Below are 16118 nucleotides of genomic sequence, written 5' to 3' on the forward strand. Positions count from 1 at the left end.
CTGTTTCCTCCTTCACTTGATCTCCCCCTCGCTCTCGCCCGGTTTCTCAAAGCAATCCAATTTCCAAAAAGGAAAACATAACACAGAAGAAAAATCTCTGCCATCTTGTTTAGCAGTCTGGACTTTTGAACTCGTTTGATTGTGCAAGTCATTGCGGACGCTGTGTTCTGTAGGCCATTGATGTGTTTACGGTGTTTATTTGAGTGCATTGTTTCATTTTCATCTGATTTTCATACATAGAGAACGTGCTGCAGAGAGCAGTCTGTTTTAATATCCTCCATGGGGGACAGCAGACTCCCCATTCATGTCCCAGTTTCTTCAGTTCTGCCACTGTGAATTTACTCAAACCCTCCCTGCATCTCTCTGTCCTCCCTGTCTAATGTCTCAGAAACTTAACTTTAGGGATGAAACCAGATTTAGGAAATTTAGGAAGTCCAGAACATGTATGATTCATTCACCTTCTCCCATAGTATAAAAGAAAAAAGAAAATAATATTGTGTTAATACAGGTTATTACCCTACCCTCACACTCTCCAACCAAATAAGTTACACTGTATTCTGATGTTCTTTTAAAATAAGGCCTGATAATCAATAAAAAATGTCAATTAATTGCAAATTAGCTCTGATGGGGAGTGACAGGGACATGATTTGGTCACTTTTTAATTAAAACACCCTGCAGACTCGGACAGATGATTAAATGGAAATTTAGTGTAAATTACTTGGGTGAATAGTTCAGTCAGGCAACTGGCTACTATTGCACTCAAAAACACAGTAATCTGCTTGTGACGTGGTATTTTGTGCATTTAAATATTTTCATCTGGTTGCACTTGTTCTGCCCACGTGTTTGAGTGTCTTAATTTGAAAATAATGTAAAAACACAAATCTCGATCCGCCAAGGTGCCCCTGAGGTGCCCCTGAGGAAAAGCACCGTCCCCACACACTGCTCCCCGGGTGCCTGTCATGGCTGCTCACTGCTCAAGGGTTAAAAGCAGAGGACATTTTGTTGTGTCACCGTGTGCTGTGCAGCAGTTTTTCACAATAACTATCACTTCACAAAACAAAATAATAGTATGTTCTGTCTTTACTTTGAATGAATCCTTGTCATATGACAGACCCTACACAGAAAGTAAACAAAATACAACTGTGTTAATTAACGTTAAATATTTATACATATTCAATATTAATATTTTAATCGTAATGGTTAATACATTATTTGTTAATTACAATGTGTCTACAGTCTATTTTGTAGCATTTTTCAAAGGGATTCTTGAAGAGGACCTTTTATATTCATGTTTTTTTCATGTTCGTATAAAGAGAGCACAGATTGGGTCAGAAATCCACTGAGTTTACATGACTCGTTATTACAGCTAGGTAGCTTAATCTGTATTATTGTGTAATGAATCCTCCTGTCCAGCAGGTGGTGGACCAGGCAGCCAGAAGACCATTCTCCATGAGGAGCGGTGGAAGATGCCGGCTCTGCCAGCACTCCTGCGGTCGATTCACTTCCTGTTGCTGCTGCTGACCACGGCCCCGCCCTCGCTAAGCCAGGCCCCCGCGCTCTCTGCCGTCAGAATGGGTGGGCATAGCACAGTGACTGTCTCACAGTCTCTTCCTACGTTTTCCTCCACACGTTTGCATTTATCTGCCCATCTGCCTATTTCTTTCTAGTGGGAGGGGGTTGCCTGGTGGCTATGGAAGCGGACTCGTAACCGAAAGGTTGTGGGTTCAAATCCCAAACCGGCAAGTTGCCACTAACGTCCCCTTTGAGTAAGGTACCATCCCCACACGCCTTTCGTGGCTGCCCACTGCTCATTAAGGGTGATGGGTTAATACAAAGGACACGTATTGTTGAGTCAACGTATGCTGTGCTTACAGTGCATCACAATGACAAAACATTCGCTTTCTCTGCTTTTCACCGATGTACCGGCTGCACCTGAGGCATGTGGTGAAGGCTTGCTTAATAATGTTAGACTAAAATGTCCTACCCTCAGGGCACAAAACACAATAAGAGCTCAAGGCATCAGTGACCTTTGCTGGAGAAGTCTATGGCAACTAGCGTGACATGCAATGCTTGCATACGGCAAGTCCTGACATTGTAACCAGAACTGTGCAGTGACCCTGAGACAACCTGCTTTTATCCACTAAACTGATTCGCCGTGAACTCTCACCAAAGGTCGAGCCACTTCCATAGACATTAGACAATTTAATCCCTCCACAGTCAAACGGAATTCTCGCTTGCGTTTTTGATCGATAGAGAAGTCACGGCGTAGCGTCTCCATGGATACAACTGCAACTGTACGGACATCTGATGTTGGTTTCCATAGCTATGACTTCACCTGTGTAAATAAATAACTGATTTACTGAGCGCTGAAAATACACCGAATGCACAAATCCAAGTTGGTAGGTAGAACGGAGCCCAGTCAGGGCCCTTGTTAGTAGCCTCGGCGCTGCTGTTGGCGCCGGTGTCTCTAATTACTCCTGGGAAGGTGCGGTGACTCAGCCTGGTAAACCTTTGATCAAACCCAGATGGTGCCCGGAATGTAATGGCTTTATCATACAAGGTGCAGGCCTGAGCATAAATGAACTGGCGCACCAGGCTTCCTTCTCTTTTATGAATCTGTAATCACTGGAATTGAACGCTTACTGCCTTCATCCAGTACTTCAGTACTTATACACACTCACACACACACACACACACACACACACACACACTAAATACTCTACTAGCATTTTAATTGAGGCTTTTTTTTTATGTCAGATAACGTCATGTATTGTTCCTTTTGAGAAAGTGCCTTGGTTTAATGTTGAATGTGTGAAGTGAGCAGTGAAGTGTAAAGTGGAATGGCGTTTTCGCTCTTCTCACGTCCTCAGCGGCCATTTTGGATGATCAGTCGGTGTGCGGGCGCGGCGAGAGGCTTGCGCTGGCCCTGGCCCGGGAGAACATCAACAGCATGATGGAGGTGCCGGTCCGCGCACGGGTCGAGGTGGACGTCTTTGAGCTGCAGAGGGATTCTCAGTACGAGACCACCGACACAAGTGAGTTTAATAGCAACAGCATTTTAATATGTAACTGTGGCACGTAGTAGAGACCAGGATTATTATCATATTTGTGACATCCTGGCACCCTCTAGCTACCACAGTGCACCACCACTTGTTTTCTGGTTTCACCGTATGCATAGCGAGTTTTTTTTTTTTCTGAAAATCCATCTGAAAGAGTGATGTTGCTTTAAATTTGCACTCTACAAAATGCAATAGCAGATAATGGTGTATTAATTAGTCGGCACCACATGATGGTGCGGTGGGGAACATGAAGGTTGTCGGTCTGAATCTGGGACCCTGCTTTGTGTGTGAGGAGTTTGCATGGTCTCCCCATTTCCTCCCGCCGGTCGACGGCATGATGATTACAAATTTGGCTCTAGGTGTGTGTGTGGGGGTGTGTGTGCTCCTGCCCACCCTGTGCCCAATGTCCAGGGATTGGCCAGGAATGTGGTTGGAGGCGGTTACGGATGTAGAGTGAGTGTTTTACTTAGTCTTGAAAAAAGTGGGATTTTATTTTTGGGATCATGTCATTATCGGGCCACTATGCTTTCTTTTATTTTCTCTCTCTGTTGTACTGTTCCAAATATAGGGGTGCATTTCTGCATAATCAAAGGAAATTGGCTCAAACCATTAGCAGATTGTTGTGCATCAGTGGTATACATGAACATTTAATTTCTGGTAATTCTGCAATTTATTCATGTCTCTGTGTTCCTGAATAAATATGTAGTAAATAAAAAAGTTAATCGGATGAGGATTGTACTAAATGAAATGAGTTCAATTCCTTGTCGCTGCTTTTCAAACGTGAGCGATGATCTGTTCATAATCAGAGCAGGAATACTGAGATGTGTCAGAAAGACAGGAGACATAATTATATATATATTTTCGCCTACCGTCTTTCCACTATGTAAACAATTACCATAAACGGCTTCTGATTTGTCACTTCCTGTCGATTTCAACGCTTTGAAATTTGCATAAATTTGTGATTTTCTTTCATTGCCTCACTCACGGCTCTGTCAAACCCATAATCCCTTGCATGAGTGCGTTATTGAGAACCATTGAAATAATTGGGAATCATTATTTTTCTGCGCACTTCACCTCGGCCTGGTGGAAGTGCCACCTCTGTCCACCATCTGTCCCCTTATCCTGGTCATTTTTTTTTCACTCATGTTGGGATCTACAGGCCACTGCTGCATTTATTTCCTGTTGTAGATAAATGTGAACAGCCATCTCCAGCAGGCAGAGCATAAATTCACATTGTGGTTATTGATGTAATTAATCAAAGGAGCCTTGCATTGACTCGTAATTTGATATATCATCACGGAACAGGGCTACGACAGAACTGGACCAACTCCAAGCCGTCGGCTCACTTCTCTTGGCCTGCATTCCTATCTCTTACACACTGTCTGTCTGACTCCCTCTCTGACATCCTATTTTATGGTGTTTCTTTTCTCTTTCTCACAGTGTGTCAGATACTGCCAAAGGGAGTCGTGTCGGTCATTGGACCCGCGTCTAGTCCAGCCTCTGGTTCTACTGTCAGTCACATATGTGGCGAGAAGGAGGTTAGTGGTTTGTATTTGTATTCAGGTTCTGGTAGAACCTGTCTTCCAGTTATCCAGATTCGATGACACCTCCCACAAACAGTTTGCTCAAGAATGCAAAAAAAAATATGGCAGGGGCACATGTGTATGACTTGTAGGGCTTGGCATATAACAACTAAGTCTGAAATAATGATCTGTGAAGAACAGTCAAAGACACAACATGGCGAATTAAACCCAGGCAAACACCCATGATTTTCAGATGAACTTGATGCGAACAAAACCAGCATCTGTCCTTTTGGCCCTTTTTTACAAAGGCTTTTTTGATATTTCCAAACTATCATTTAGAATTAAGCCCATTGTTTCCATTTGTAATTATTAATAAGAATCTTCATAATTTGATGAGACCAAATGGGCCCCTCCCCCTCCTTTGATCTCTAATTTGTCGTCACATCAGCTATTACAGTTAATGCAGCAGTTAGAGCTCCATGTGGAGCAGCATCATGTCCCTGACCTGATTTTATTTATGACAGACAGGTATGGCCAGACAGGTTATGGCCTAAAATCAAAATAATAAAACATGTCAGTACATATTTCCAGACATAAATGATAACTATGAGAAGCCATTAATACAAATGTACTTGCATACTCTATATATTGCTACAAAACACTCACACATACATGCATGCTGCAAAGCATATTTGTATTTGCACATATATACATACTGACATATGTATGACACACGTGTGTGTGTGTGTGTGTCTGTGTGTGTGTGATTGTATATGTGACTGAGAATGTATGTGTGTGTGCCAGAAGGCACCATTGTTTAACAGGAAATTGCCTGTGCTGGCCAATAGACATGAAGGAAACGTGGTGGTCTTGGTGAGAGAAAATTGTGCTGATGTGAAATTGTTCAGATTTCTCTCAACACTGCATGCATCATTCTCTGTGTTTTAATGCATCTTACTTCCATTACATGCACACTCTTCATGTTTGCACATGAATGCCACTTAGGAATAGCCTGGCGCCTGGCTTGCAGCATAAGTTCTGGTTAAACTCCTTCTGGTTTAGCGCTTTCTGATTTGCATATTCTTGCATTTTCACTCACCAGTATGTATGTATGTAAGTACAAACAATTAATAAATGAAAATAAATACGGTGCGATAGCCAGAAACACACAAACACAGAGAAATGCTGCGTATGTTTGGGTCAAAGCAAGGCGAGGGGAAGGACAAAGGAAACTTAAATCATGGTACCAATTACCAGCACCAAAAAATATTACCTGCAGGTGATTCAGACCTGACCACAGTGGAGAAGTGCCACCTGCTCGGCCATGGAGCTCACATAATTCTTGTTTATTTGATAAACCATATTCATGACATTTAGCGTAAATTTATTTTCTACAGTCAGTGGATCATAAGTAAAATGTCAGCGTCTCGTCATCTCAGCTGAATATGATGAATGTGGACTTATTCTCTCCTACGTTCAACAGAATCGATTCCTTCTTTCAGCTGTGCCCCAAGTTGCCATGAAGTGTGTCCTAAGGTCATTTCTATACGAAGCCTATCGGTTTCCTGGAATGATCACTGTCCTCTTTTCTTCTCACTATTGATACATCTCTATTTTTTGCTCTCTGTTTCTCCTGCGCCTTTCTTTATTGCAGATCCCTCATGTGAAGGTGGGACCAGAAGAGACACCACGGCTGCCCTACCTGCGCTTTGCCTCCGTCAGCCTATATCCCAGCAACGAAGACCTGAGCCTGGCAATTGGCGCCATCCTGCGCTCTTTCAGCAACCCCACCACCAGCCTCATTTGCGCCAAGGCTGAGTGTGAGTTCCACCGACAAAGCCCCATTTGCAAGTCAGGACTTAGATGAATCGATCGCAGGTCTGGTGCTGTGGCTTTGAGCTGTGAATTTAGCAAGCAAGCGGCTCACTATGCCCAGATAGAGCCTTGGACCACATCTGCATCAAAGCTTTCTGATCTGGTTGCAGACAGGCCAGACCGTTTGGAAAAAAAACTGTCATTATTCTGTTTTGTTACTGTGCTGTTTTTTTCCAGTCATATGCAACAGCCAAAATGCGGTATTAGGCATAGTTCTGTGATCCAGACCCACACTGTTACTGGACTATTGTGATAAGACGAGAACAGACTAGATTTTGCTCTGGTTGACTTGATTTTTGCATGTTGAAAACCACAAGACCTTGTTGTGTGGTACAGTTTATAATATCGGCAATGTGATGTCTGTGACCACAACAAAGCAGTAACAAATTGTTATTGCTTTATCACCTAGGCCAGGGGTCATCAATCTGCGGCTTGTTCATCCTTACACTACAGCTCCATGTGGCTTTAGAAAATAAATAACAATATAAGTTATTATTAACTTATTTTTATTCATTCATTATTATGTGTAATAATTAAGTGTTTTTATTGTAGAAATTTGAAGATTACTATGAGATTTTTTGTCGCTCACAATGTGGGTCACAAATGCCCTATATTAGTACAGCGTTACTGGCATATCTTGGGGTGAGCAAACAGATCTTTACAATATTTTGTGTTTAATTTGCATATGTTGACTTTAAGTTGATAAGTAAGTTGTGTAGAGTTAGCATAGAGCCACTAAGTTAGGGTGATCAGTTCTCCTCTTTTACCTCCGGGCCGGGTTTTCCATCGGCTTCTACACGCTTACTCGGGCTAGTAAAAAAACTGTGTTCTGGCAGCGTTCACCAACCACCCCCCACCACAGCCACACATATGCTATCTAAGCAAAATATTTTCTTTGCATAAATAAATTTCCACAAGCATCACTTTAGCCTAGTTTTTTTATACATAAACGTATAAAAGTAAAAGTAAAGTGTTGCCAGACGTACGTTAATTATCGGATTTGTACTATCATTTAACCCTTTTTTGGCTATTAGTTATTTAATTAGCAATTATTTAATTAGCTTTCATCTGCCTGCGCAGACATACTTTGCTTTGGGGGGAAGGGGAGTGACACATTCCAATCGGCCACCCATTTACAAATGAATGGGAGCCATTTGTCGGTGATTGAGTTGTTAGTTTCAAACCAAGGAAGGGCTGGTAGGGCTCTGGTAGGGCTGGTGGGGTCAGAAAAACCTGGGACTTCTAGTGTTAAGCGCAGTTGTCTCACATGCCTTTACAGCCAATCAATGTACAATGTAACACACAGGCATCAAACTCGCAACACGCAGGCCACATCCGGCCCAGCATACGATTACATCCGGCCCACAAGATCATTTAATCTAGATATATTATAATGGCCAAGCGATATGAAGCATCCCATAATGCACAGCTTCAGTTGCAAAACGTGATCCAGAACATGTTTTGTAGGCAAAAGTGGCATTATACACATATGCACATACATATGCACAGTCTATAAAAATATGTGTTATTGAACCAGATTTTAAAAGCAACGTCAGTATGGAAATTGCGTGTGTATGACAATTTTTCTCAAAATATGATGATTTTAAGCTGCTGGTACCATACCTCAACATTTAGGATCTGGCAACACTGATATGCAGTGTTATCTTCATTTTACATGTCAAAAAAAAATTGCGGCTCCTGGTGCTTTTTCTGATCACCGTGAAAGACAAAAAAGTTGCAAGGTTTCATGCATAAATGGGGTTTTAATTTACAATTTCACAGTAATGTTTAACACCAAAAACCTATTTTATGCCTTATTATAATATTTCTCGATCCTGCTCCTAGAGTTTCACCTACCAAAAAGTTATTACTCGTGCCTGACCTTAATTAGCCTCAGGTGTTTCTTAATAGCCTAATAATGATGGTGGCAGGTTGTGAGCTGGGTGGTTTTGACAGAAAAATTATGACACTTACTGGCATATTCATGCCAGAGCAAAGTTGAACTCTCTTATTTATTCAGAGGTGTGTTTTAGGAACCTCACCTTAAAAGGAGGTTCAAAAGCTGTGGAGATAACTATGATTATGCCAGTAAAGCAGATCTGGATTCAGGAAACCAAAGGGAAAATGCTCAAACCCTGCTGTTCACCAATTTTAACAGTGATACATATATGTATGCAATTAACATAAATCACATATGAATCACTGGTTTTGATTTAGAATGAAATAGTATAGCTTATCAATAATAATCTAACAATGCAACCAGCAACACTCCTTTAACATCCCAACATCTCTTGTTATATTTTGCCATGTCAAATGTGACAGTGACAACTTGCTTCATATCTATTCAACAATGGACAGCGTGTTCATGTTGGAGAATTTGTACTCTATCAATAAGCAAACTGCTGTTACAGTGAGACCATTGAAAAGAAAACTGCCACATTTAGTAAACGGAACAACTATGAATCTAACTCTGCATGTGCCTGTATTTTTCCACAGAGGTTTACTGATGATGCAATTGGCAGGCGTCCTTAGGGCCGACAATAACCAATTTCCACCTGGTCAAAGACGGGGAAGTATTGTTGAGGCAGAAGTAGAGGATGAGGGATGAGAGGTCACAGATCATGAGGGCGAGTCATCGTTGCATTTACTTTTCCATTTGCTGTCAACCAATGATTGACAGGTACTTTCTCATCATGTCAGACTGTTCTGAGGGCTGACTGGCCTCTGTAGAAACCACCAATCATACATCAATTGTGGAATTACAGGGCAGGCCACTGGTAGCTGGTTAGCATGCTTATTTGAATAAAAATCTTTATTGTTTTTTTTTTTACCTTTGAAAGTTCTTACATGCTGCATCTTTAAAAAGATCATTCATGTAACTAGAAAACGTGATCCATGGAGGACCCGAGTCTGTGAATGCTTTTGAACCAATAATAATACCCACAGAGCCATGGGAGGAGCCTCTGTTATTGACCGATGGAAAGATCGTCTCAAAAGCTTAATCCCACACCACCCCTCCATGGATCCAGTTCCCCACCCCTGATGTAAGTAGTAAGTAGGTGTAAGTGTAAGTAGGATCGTGTTTGAGAAGGAGATGTAAAGAGCTGGCTAAGGAAAACCATGCAGTGTAAAATCGGTATAAATTACAATAGCATTGTGGTTTAAGTGCCCTAAATCCCAGGTCTGATCCCCCACTGAGAGCTTGCTGTGGGATGAGAAGAGGATGGTTTAAGGCAGCTGAATGGAGATGTAGGAGCCACAGGGGAGGAAACAGATTGTGAATTGTCATGCTTAATTTGCAGACATGGAGTCAGAAGGTATGCTGAACTTGTACCCAGAAACGAAATATATGTGTCTGTGTTTCAGCATAAACAAAAGACATTGTCTAAAAATCTGGAGCAGTTCATGAGATTTGGTGTTCAAGGCTGAAGTTATTTCACAGTTGTAAGATTATGTTATTTGAACCATTGCAAGAAGAAAAATGTGAAATTGTGCTTTCTGCCTACACTTTAGTGCTTTAGGCCACCTACATAGAGTCATTTGTCAACAACGCATGCAGCAGAGGTGCAGAGCTGGCTGGAATTTGGTCATGTGTCCCTGAAAAAAATGCCTTCCGTCCACAGAATCCGTGTCCTGGATGTGTAATGTCCAGGAACCCAAGAACTGTCACATTTTACAACCATTAGTTCTGACCATGAAACAAAAATGATTGGTAATGTCTCATTTTACCCCATTACATCATGTTGAGAACATTACCATTATAATCATGGGCAGAGACAGGGCTTTTAAATATACATTTTATGTAGATTCATTAATTTACTGTACCAGCAAAAAGTTTGGACACTGTTGGTTTTCCAAGGTTTATGCAGAGCACTTTCTTCATTCACTTATGTTAATGAGCATCTCATTAAGTGGCTTTTGATGATGACAATAGAGAACAAAGCATGAAGGTAAAAAAACAGATTTATCAAACATACTTTACTTTCTCGTTCTCTAACAAAATACTAAATATGTTGCTTGCATTAGACTCTTCAAAATGGCTCAGTCTTAGTTCCCATTAGCACCACAGAGTAAGTGTCCAAACCACTGACTGGTAGTGTAAAATGGGAGAGAGTAGACAGGGCTGATAAAATAGCCATCAAACATCCTAGACACTGCCTTACTTTTTTATCTTGTTGAATGGGCATCTAGATATTTTACAGGAATGAGGTGGCAGTGAGGGTTGATGGATTGGAGTGAACATTTGAGTGTCAGAAACTGTGATTTAAAATCAGCAAGGACCCATAAAATGCAAGGCAAGGCCTCAGCCTTGGGAAAGACTTCATAAGCCAAAGTTTTTTTTCAGTAGTGAAAATGTGAACATGATTAAGGGCTAAATTTAATATCTACTTTAACGGGCCAGAATAATGCTACAGTATAACAATAATGTTACAAATTTCTGTCCCCCTAGAAGATTATAGACTATGAAAAGGAAAAATATCCATATCCTCTTATCAAACTCTTTATAGGATAATCATATAACAACAATGTAGGATAATTGCATTACAAAAAATGCTTAATGGTGATCCATAAAAAAAGAAAGGAAGGATTAGGATACATTAAGATAGGAGGTATAAAATGGGTTTCATTAATAATGCACCAATTGGGTGCTTTCTGTAAGAAGCCTTGAGCTGAGTCGCCAAAACAGTACTGAAATACACTGTTTTTCATAAAAGAAGCAAAAGAAAACCCTGCCCACCGTCTGTATGGCTCTGTATACGTGTGTATGCACTGTCCATCTCATCTGAGACATTTTAAATGACCTAATTACACGTTCTGCCATTACATGGCTTGATGGGCTTCAGAAGAGCGAACACCCTATATGCACTGTACAGATCCGCGATCAGGCCCTGGGTAATTTTAGAACTTGCTGAGGATTTTTCTGAAAAATAACAGTAATAGGCTCAGTGACTTTCCTTGCCAAAGGCAGACTCATCCGCAGCAATTAGGTCAGTTTTAAGGCTCTGTGACCAGACACACTCTGCATGCAGATTTGCCTGTGGAACTCCATGTTTCTTAGTTGCACACATATTTTACACCGAGGAATAAGTCTGTGCTCCCATGCATTAATCTGCATGTGGCAGCGGAGTCTTACTTTGAGGGAAGCCGGGTATGCTCTGGTGGATTAATTTTGCGCTCTAAGGAAATTTGCCGTCTTTGAATGTCTGCATTAGCATGTTATTTATTCTCGTTCTATATGTAGGGTTGGTGGGTGTGTCGTTTAAATTGGGATTACCCAACCTGCCTCTGCGAAGGCCGACTGTCTTCATTTATTGTGCATGCATATACTATGACACACAGTTTGAATTATACATCAGTACAATTAATTAAATATGAATTGAACTACTAATTAAAATATTTGCAGTTGCTAACACAACAGCTGGCCAATTTTTGCCCAAATATGTTGCTATATGTCCAGAGTTTTTTGATAGTTGTCACATATTTATAACACTTTTTTTCTTTATTGAATTGAAATTGTCAAGCATGATTATTTCAAAATATGAACTATATAATATTTATATTTATGAAGTATGAAAAGTGATTCTAAAACGTCCAATGCATTCAAGGAACTGGCATAAATTTAGTTTGTATGAACAATAATAAAACTTTTTTTTTTAAATATTGTTTGCCCACCTAAAGCCTTCATAATCATTCATAAAAACTTTCACCACGTTGAACTCAAAGCAGTAGTATCAGTTGCACGCAACGCGTTCGAGCTTCATTGCTATCTTGTGCATGATTCGGTTTTACTTTGTCCCAGTTGTGAGACAGATGGTTTGCCAGCAAATTTCCCATGTCACCGCAGACCCGTGGCCCAAAGTGTTGTTCCTCCTCTGAACACCCCATGAGCCTTTCTGATGATTGAGCTCTTTGCTCGGCTGATCAGGCCTGGCGCAATCTTGAGCCTAATCATCATAACACCACCACGGGCTCCACAGACATCTGTCTTTATTGATCAGACTGTTTTCCACTTGGCTGGCCTGGTCTGCCCGCCTTGTGCGTACGTGTATGTGTGTTCGTGTTATTTCTTGCTCATAAAGGCATCCTGCATTCATCCTGCGAGCCCCGCATCCGCTGGGCCGGCTTGGTGAATGCACTGCAAATTCAATAAAGCCGCTGTATGCATCGCACGGTGCTTTAGCTACCAAATTTATGTTCCCACTGCCTTTTATTTGCTCTCCCTCCACTTAATTCATTGGTTACTAAATTTGATGGGAGATAATGCAAAGGAAGTGGTTTCAATTTACATCGAAAGGATGCCCATAAATGGATTATGTGCCTTTGATAAATGCTTTGCATTTCAACAAGGAACTCCAAGGAACTCCAAGGAACTCAGAATGCATGGTAACAAGGTAGCTAAACTCATTTACTGCAAATGTGGGTCTTGGAAAGAGAAACTGAAGCCATAACGACTGTACCAAAAGCCTTGGATATGTCATGACCTGTTGGATATGTCATGATTCTGTTCCAAGAATTCACTGCTGAGATATTTAATAATTGTTAAAGGGTTAAGGGTTATTTTAGTTTTTGAACTGGGCTAAACGCTTGTTCACTAGTGTAAGGTCAAAGGTGTCATCAGGATTTACATAACTATATAGAAACACAACCTTTACCAATGTGTGCATGTCATGTAATTTAGGGTTAGAATTAGAATAGAATTTGTATCAGGTTTAAGTCATTCAGAATGATGAAGTAATGTGTGAGAGCTGTCAATCAGTGGGCTCCTCCCATTTTAAACTCTTTATTAAAAAGTCTGTTCAAAAATTGTGCCTTTAACATTTTTTTTTTCTACATTTCCAAATGATACGGCCTTACTCCATTTGTTTTATTCCTTAGGTCTGCTGCGACTGGAAGAGCTGGTGCGTCACTTCCTCATTTCCCGGGAGACGCTGTCCGTCAGGATGCTTGACGACAGCCTGGACCCGACCCCCCTGCTGAAGGAGATCCGTGATGACAAAGTGGCCACCATCATTATCGATGCCAATGCCTCCATCTCCTACCTCATCCTCCGAAAGGTCAGCGAGATCAATCAGCCGCGGGCCTCCTGCCACAAAAACGCTTCGGACATTAATTCTCACCGCGGTGCTGAGCACCAGATGTTTCATGTATTTTTATATATATGTATCTGTGCCTTTGAGATCTTTGCTGCTTACAAGGGATTTTCTTTCCCTTTCTGAGATGCTTTCTAATTAACAATAAAACCCTTTGTTTGGATTGAGTTTTGTGGATGGTAGATAGGCCCTGTACTACATTTAAACTCAATTACACCCTTCGCTCTTCTCCCTCCCCTCGTATTCCTTCCAGGCATCCGAACTGGGGATGACATCAGCATTTTACAAGTACATCCTCACTACCATGGTACGTGGGCACAAACCAATGACACCCCACCCCTTTTTCGCTCTCCCAACTTGCCATTACAGCACCCCAAGCCTGGCCGTGCACCAAGTAGCTCATCTGAAATGCATGATGGGTCCATGCCGTTTATCAGGGCCATTTCTCTGCCCAGAGGATGCCCTTGTCTGAGGTGACTTCCGCAGCTCATATTTTTAGATCATATCCATCTATGGATGTTTTAGTGAAGTGGCACAAGGTGAAGTGTACCTCCCAAGGGCTCGGAACAGCTGTGGCCGCCTCATTGGATTTCAGCTCACATCTCAGAACATTTCTTCTCTACCCAACCATAATGCTGTATTTCTGTTAAATGGCAAGAGGAGTAGAATGTAAATAGAAATCTCGCTTTTTGTGACCCGCAGATGTAATCGGTTTGGGAAATTATTTTGTCAATTACTCCGCCGCTTCGCGCCTCTTGCCGAGAATAATATTTCTCTCATTAAAGCCTTTTCTATTTTCCTTTCTTTCGTCTCCTCGGGTAACTGACTTTCTCCCGCTTTCTCTTGCTTTCTTTCCTTTTCGGCATTACCTTCTGACGCCGTCAGGACTTTCCGCTGCTCAAGTTGGACGACGTAGTCGATGGCCAGTCCAACATTGTGGGCTTCTCCATGCTAAACAACAGCCACCCATTCTACTTAGAGTTTATCAGAAGCTTAAACCTGTCATGGAGGGAAGGTTGTGATATTAATCCATATCCTGGACCGGCAGTGAGTCTCTCTCTCTCTCTCTATCACACACACACACACACACACACACACACACCGAAGGTTCTGAGGCCATGGAGGAGTATGATCATTCATATGTATTATTAATGTGTGACTACATTTAGCCGCACTTCCTAAACTTAACCGAAGGCTATTCTTTTGTCAACTGCTATGTGGACTGGTATGGGCTGCAGTAGGTCTTTAGTGTCGTGTGACATCACTTTCTTCCTCTTTCTCTGATCATCGGTGTCTGGATGATTAATAATTAGTAAACTACACTGACCAAGAGGGGGCAAAACCTCTTAAGTTCCTTACTCCTTAAGGTTCATTATGTTTACATGGATGTAAGGCGTGTACTATGTGTGCTTTGTCTACAATGTGTGTGCTATTTGTTTGGTCTGGTGTGCATTTTGTCTATTTTAAAGTTTAAACTACTGGATTTTGTGAATTTGTGAAGTATCTATCTACTACGTCGACTACCTGACATCTCCACAAATGTGAACGGAAGCCGAATCCAATCTGGTGCTGGTAGCAGACACCCACCTTTCCACAGCACCGTCTGTCTCATTTTAGTTAAATGTTACTCTTGCACGGCCTGTGTCCCCTGTTTGCACTTTATGTAGCCCAGTTTGTCTGTGTCGCACACGTGCACTTTGTCGGTATGTAACTTCGGTTTAATTTGTTCAAATGTTACATGAAGCGCCAGGTTCCCAGGAAACGTTATTTCACTTCACTATGCGCTGTTTAACACGTATTATACTGTCAACTTCGACTTCACAAGGTTCTGAGATTGATAGCCACGTCCTGATGCCGGCAATCTATATACAGTGTCCCAGATTTTTTACATTTTTTTTAAAGCAAGAGCACACACACACACACACACACACACACGTGGCAGAAAGTAAATAGATTCAAATTTCTACTGAGCGCTAGCAAAAAGTTCCACTACGACAGAAAAAGGTCCTGTGGTCAGACATCAGCTACAAGGACACGCTCAGACGTGCACGCAGTATGGACAGTATGGGAAAACGCGTGTCTGTCATGTCGCTGTCGGAGATGTGCAGTCCTCCCTGTGCTTGATAGCATTGGAGGCGCCAGCTTCCGAGTTGAGTGACTGCAGTCTGTGTATTTCTTGACACATTTTCAGGATTCTCAATAAATCCAGTTCGGTCGGGCCTGGTGCAGGCATGCAGCGACAGTACAATGAAAAATGTGTCCCTGTCTTTGGCTTTGTCCATTATTTAACACTGCCAGCCTGGCCACCTCCCTACCACTGACTGACTGAGTCTCTCAGGAAAATCTCAGATTTCAATCAGGGGACGGTGAGGTGGGAGTGGTGCACTTTACAGCAGCATATTAGTTCTGTCCTCTACTTGTCCGAATGGCAATGTATTTGGACATAGAGCAATTTTTCATTGTAAGATCTTAGATTTCTTAGTTTTAGTTGTTTTTTTTTTTTTCTTATTAAAAAGGGAAAAGTGAAGAATTAATTTTATGATGTGACTTTATGATATGATATAACAATT

General features: G+C 41.6%; 1 protein-coding gene across 4 annotated transcripts in view; it reads left to right on the top strand.

Annotated features, from left to right (window-relative positions):
- LOC114770063 (glutamate receptor ionotropic, kainate 5) overlaps nt 1-16118 on the top strand; it is a 66976-nt gene that overhangs the window by 33617 nt on the left and 17241 nt on the right. For 3 of the 4 annotated variants that reach the window (XM_028963679.1, XM_028963677.1, XM_028963678.1), the window contains exons 2-8: nt 1417-1575; nt 2871-3035; nt 4500-4597; nt 6237-6402; nt 13334-13512; nt 13802-13855; nt 14434-14595. In XM_028963679.1, coding sequence (XP_028819512.1) covers nt 1467-1575; nt 2871-3035; nt 4500-4597; nt 6237-6402; nt 13334-13512; nt 13802-13855; nt 14434-14595 — 933 coding nt within the window. In that variant the 5' untranslated portion in view covers nt 1417-1466. Of the gene's footprint in view, nt 1-1413; nt 1576-2870; nt 3036-4499; nt 4598-6236; nt 6403-13333; nt 13513-13801; nt 13856-14433; nt 14596-16118 lie in introns of all 4 variants that reach the window. The other variant, XM_028963680.1, reaches the window with a different exon arrangement.

This window comes from Denticeps clupeoides, chromosome 20 (genome assembly GCF_900700375.1).
Source record: "Denticeps clupeoides chromosome 20, fDenClu1.1, whole genome shotgun sequence".
Classification (NCBI taxonomy): Eukaryota; Metazoa; Chordata; class Actinopteri; order Clupeiformes; family Denticipitidae; genus Denticeps; species Denticeps clupeoides.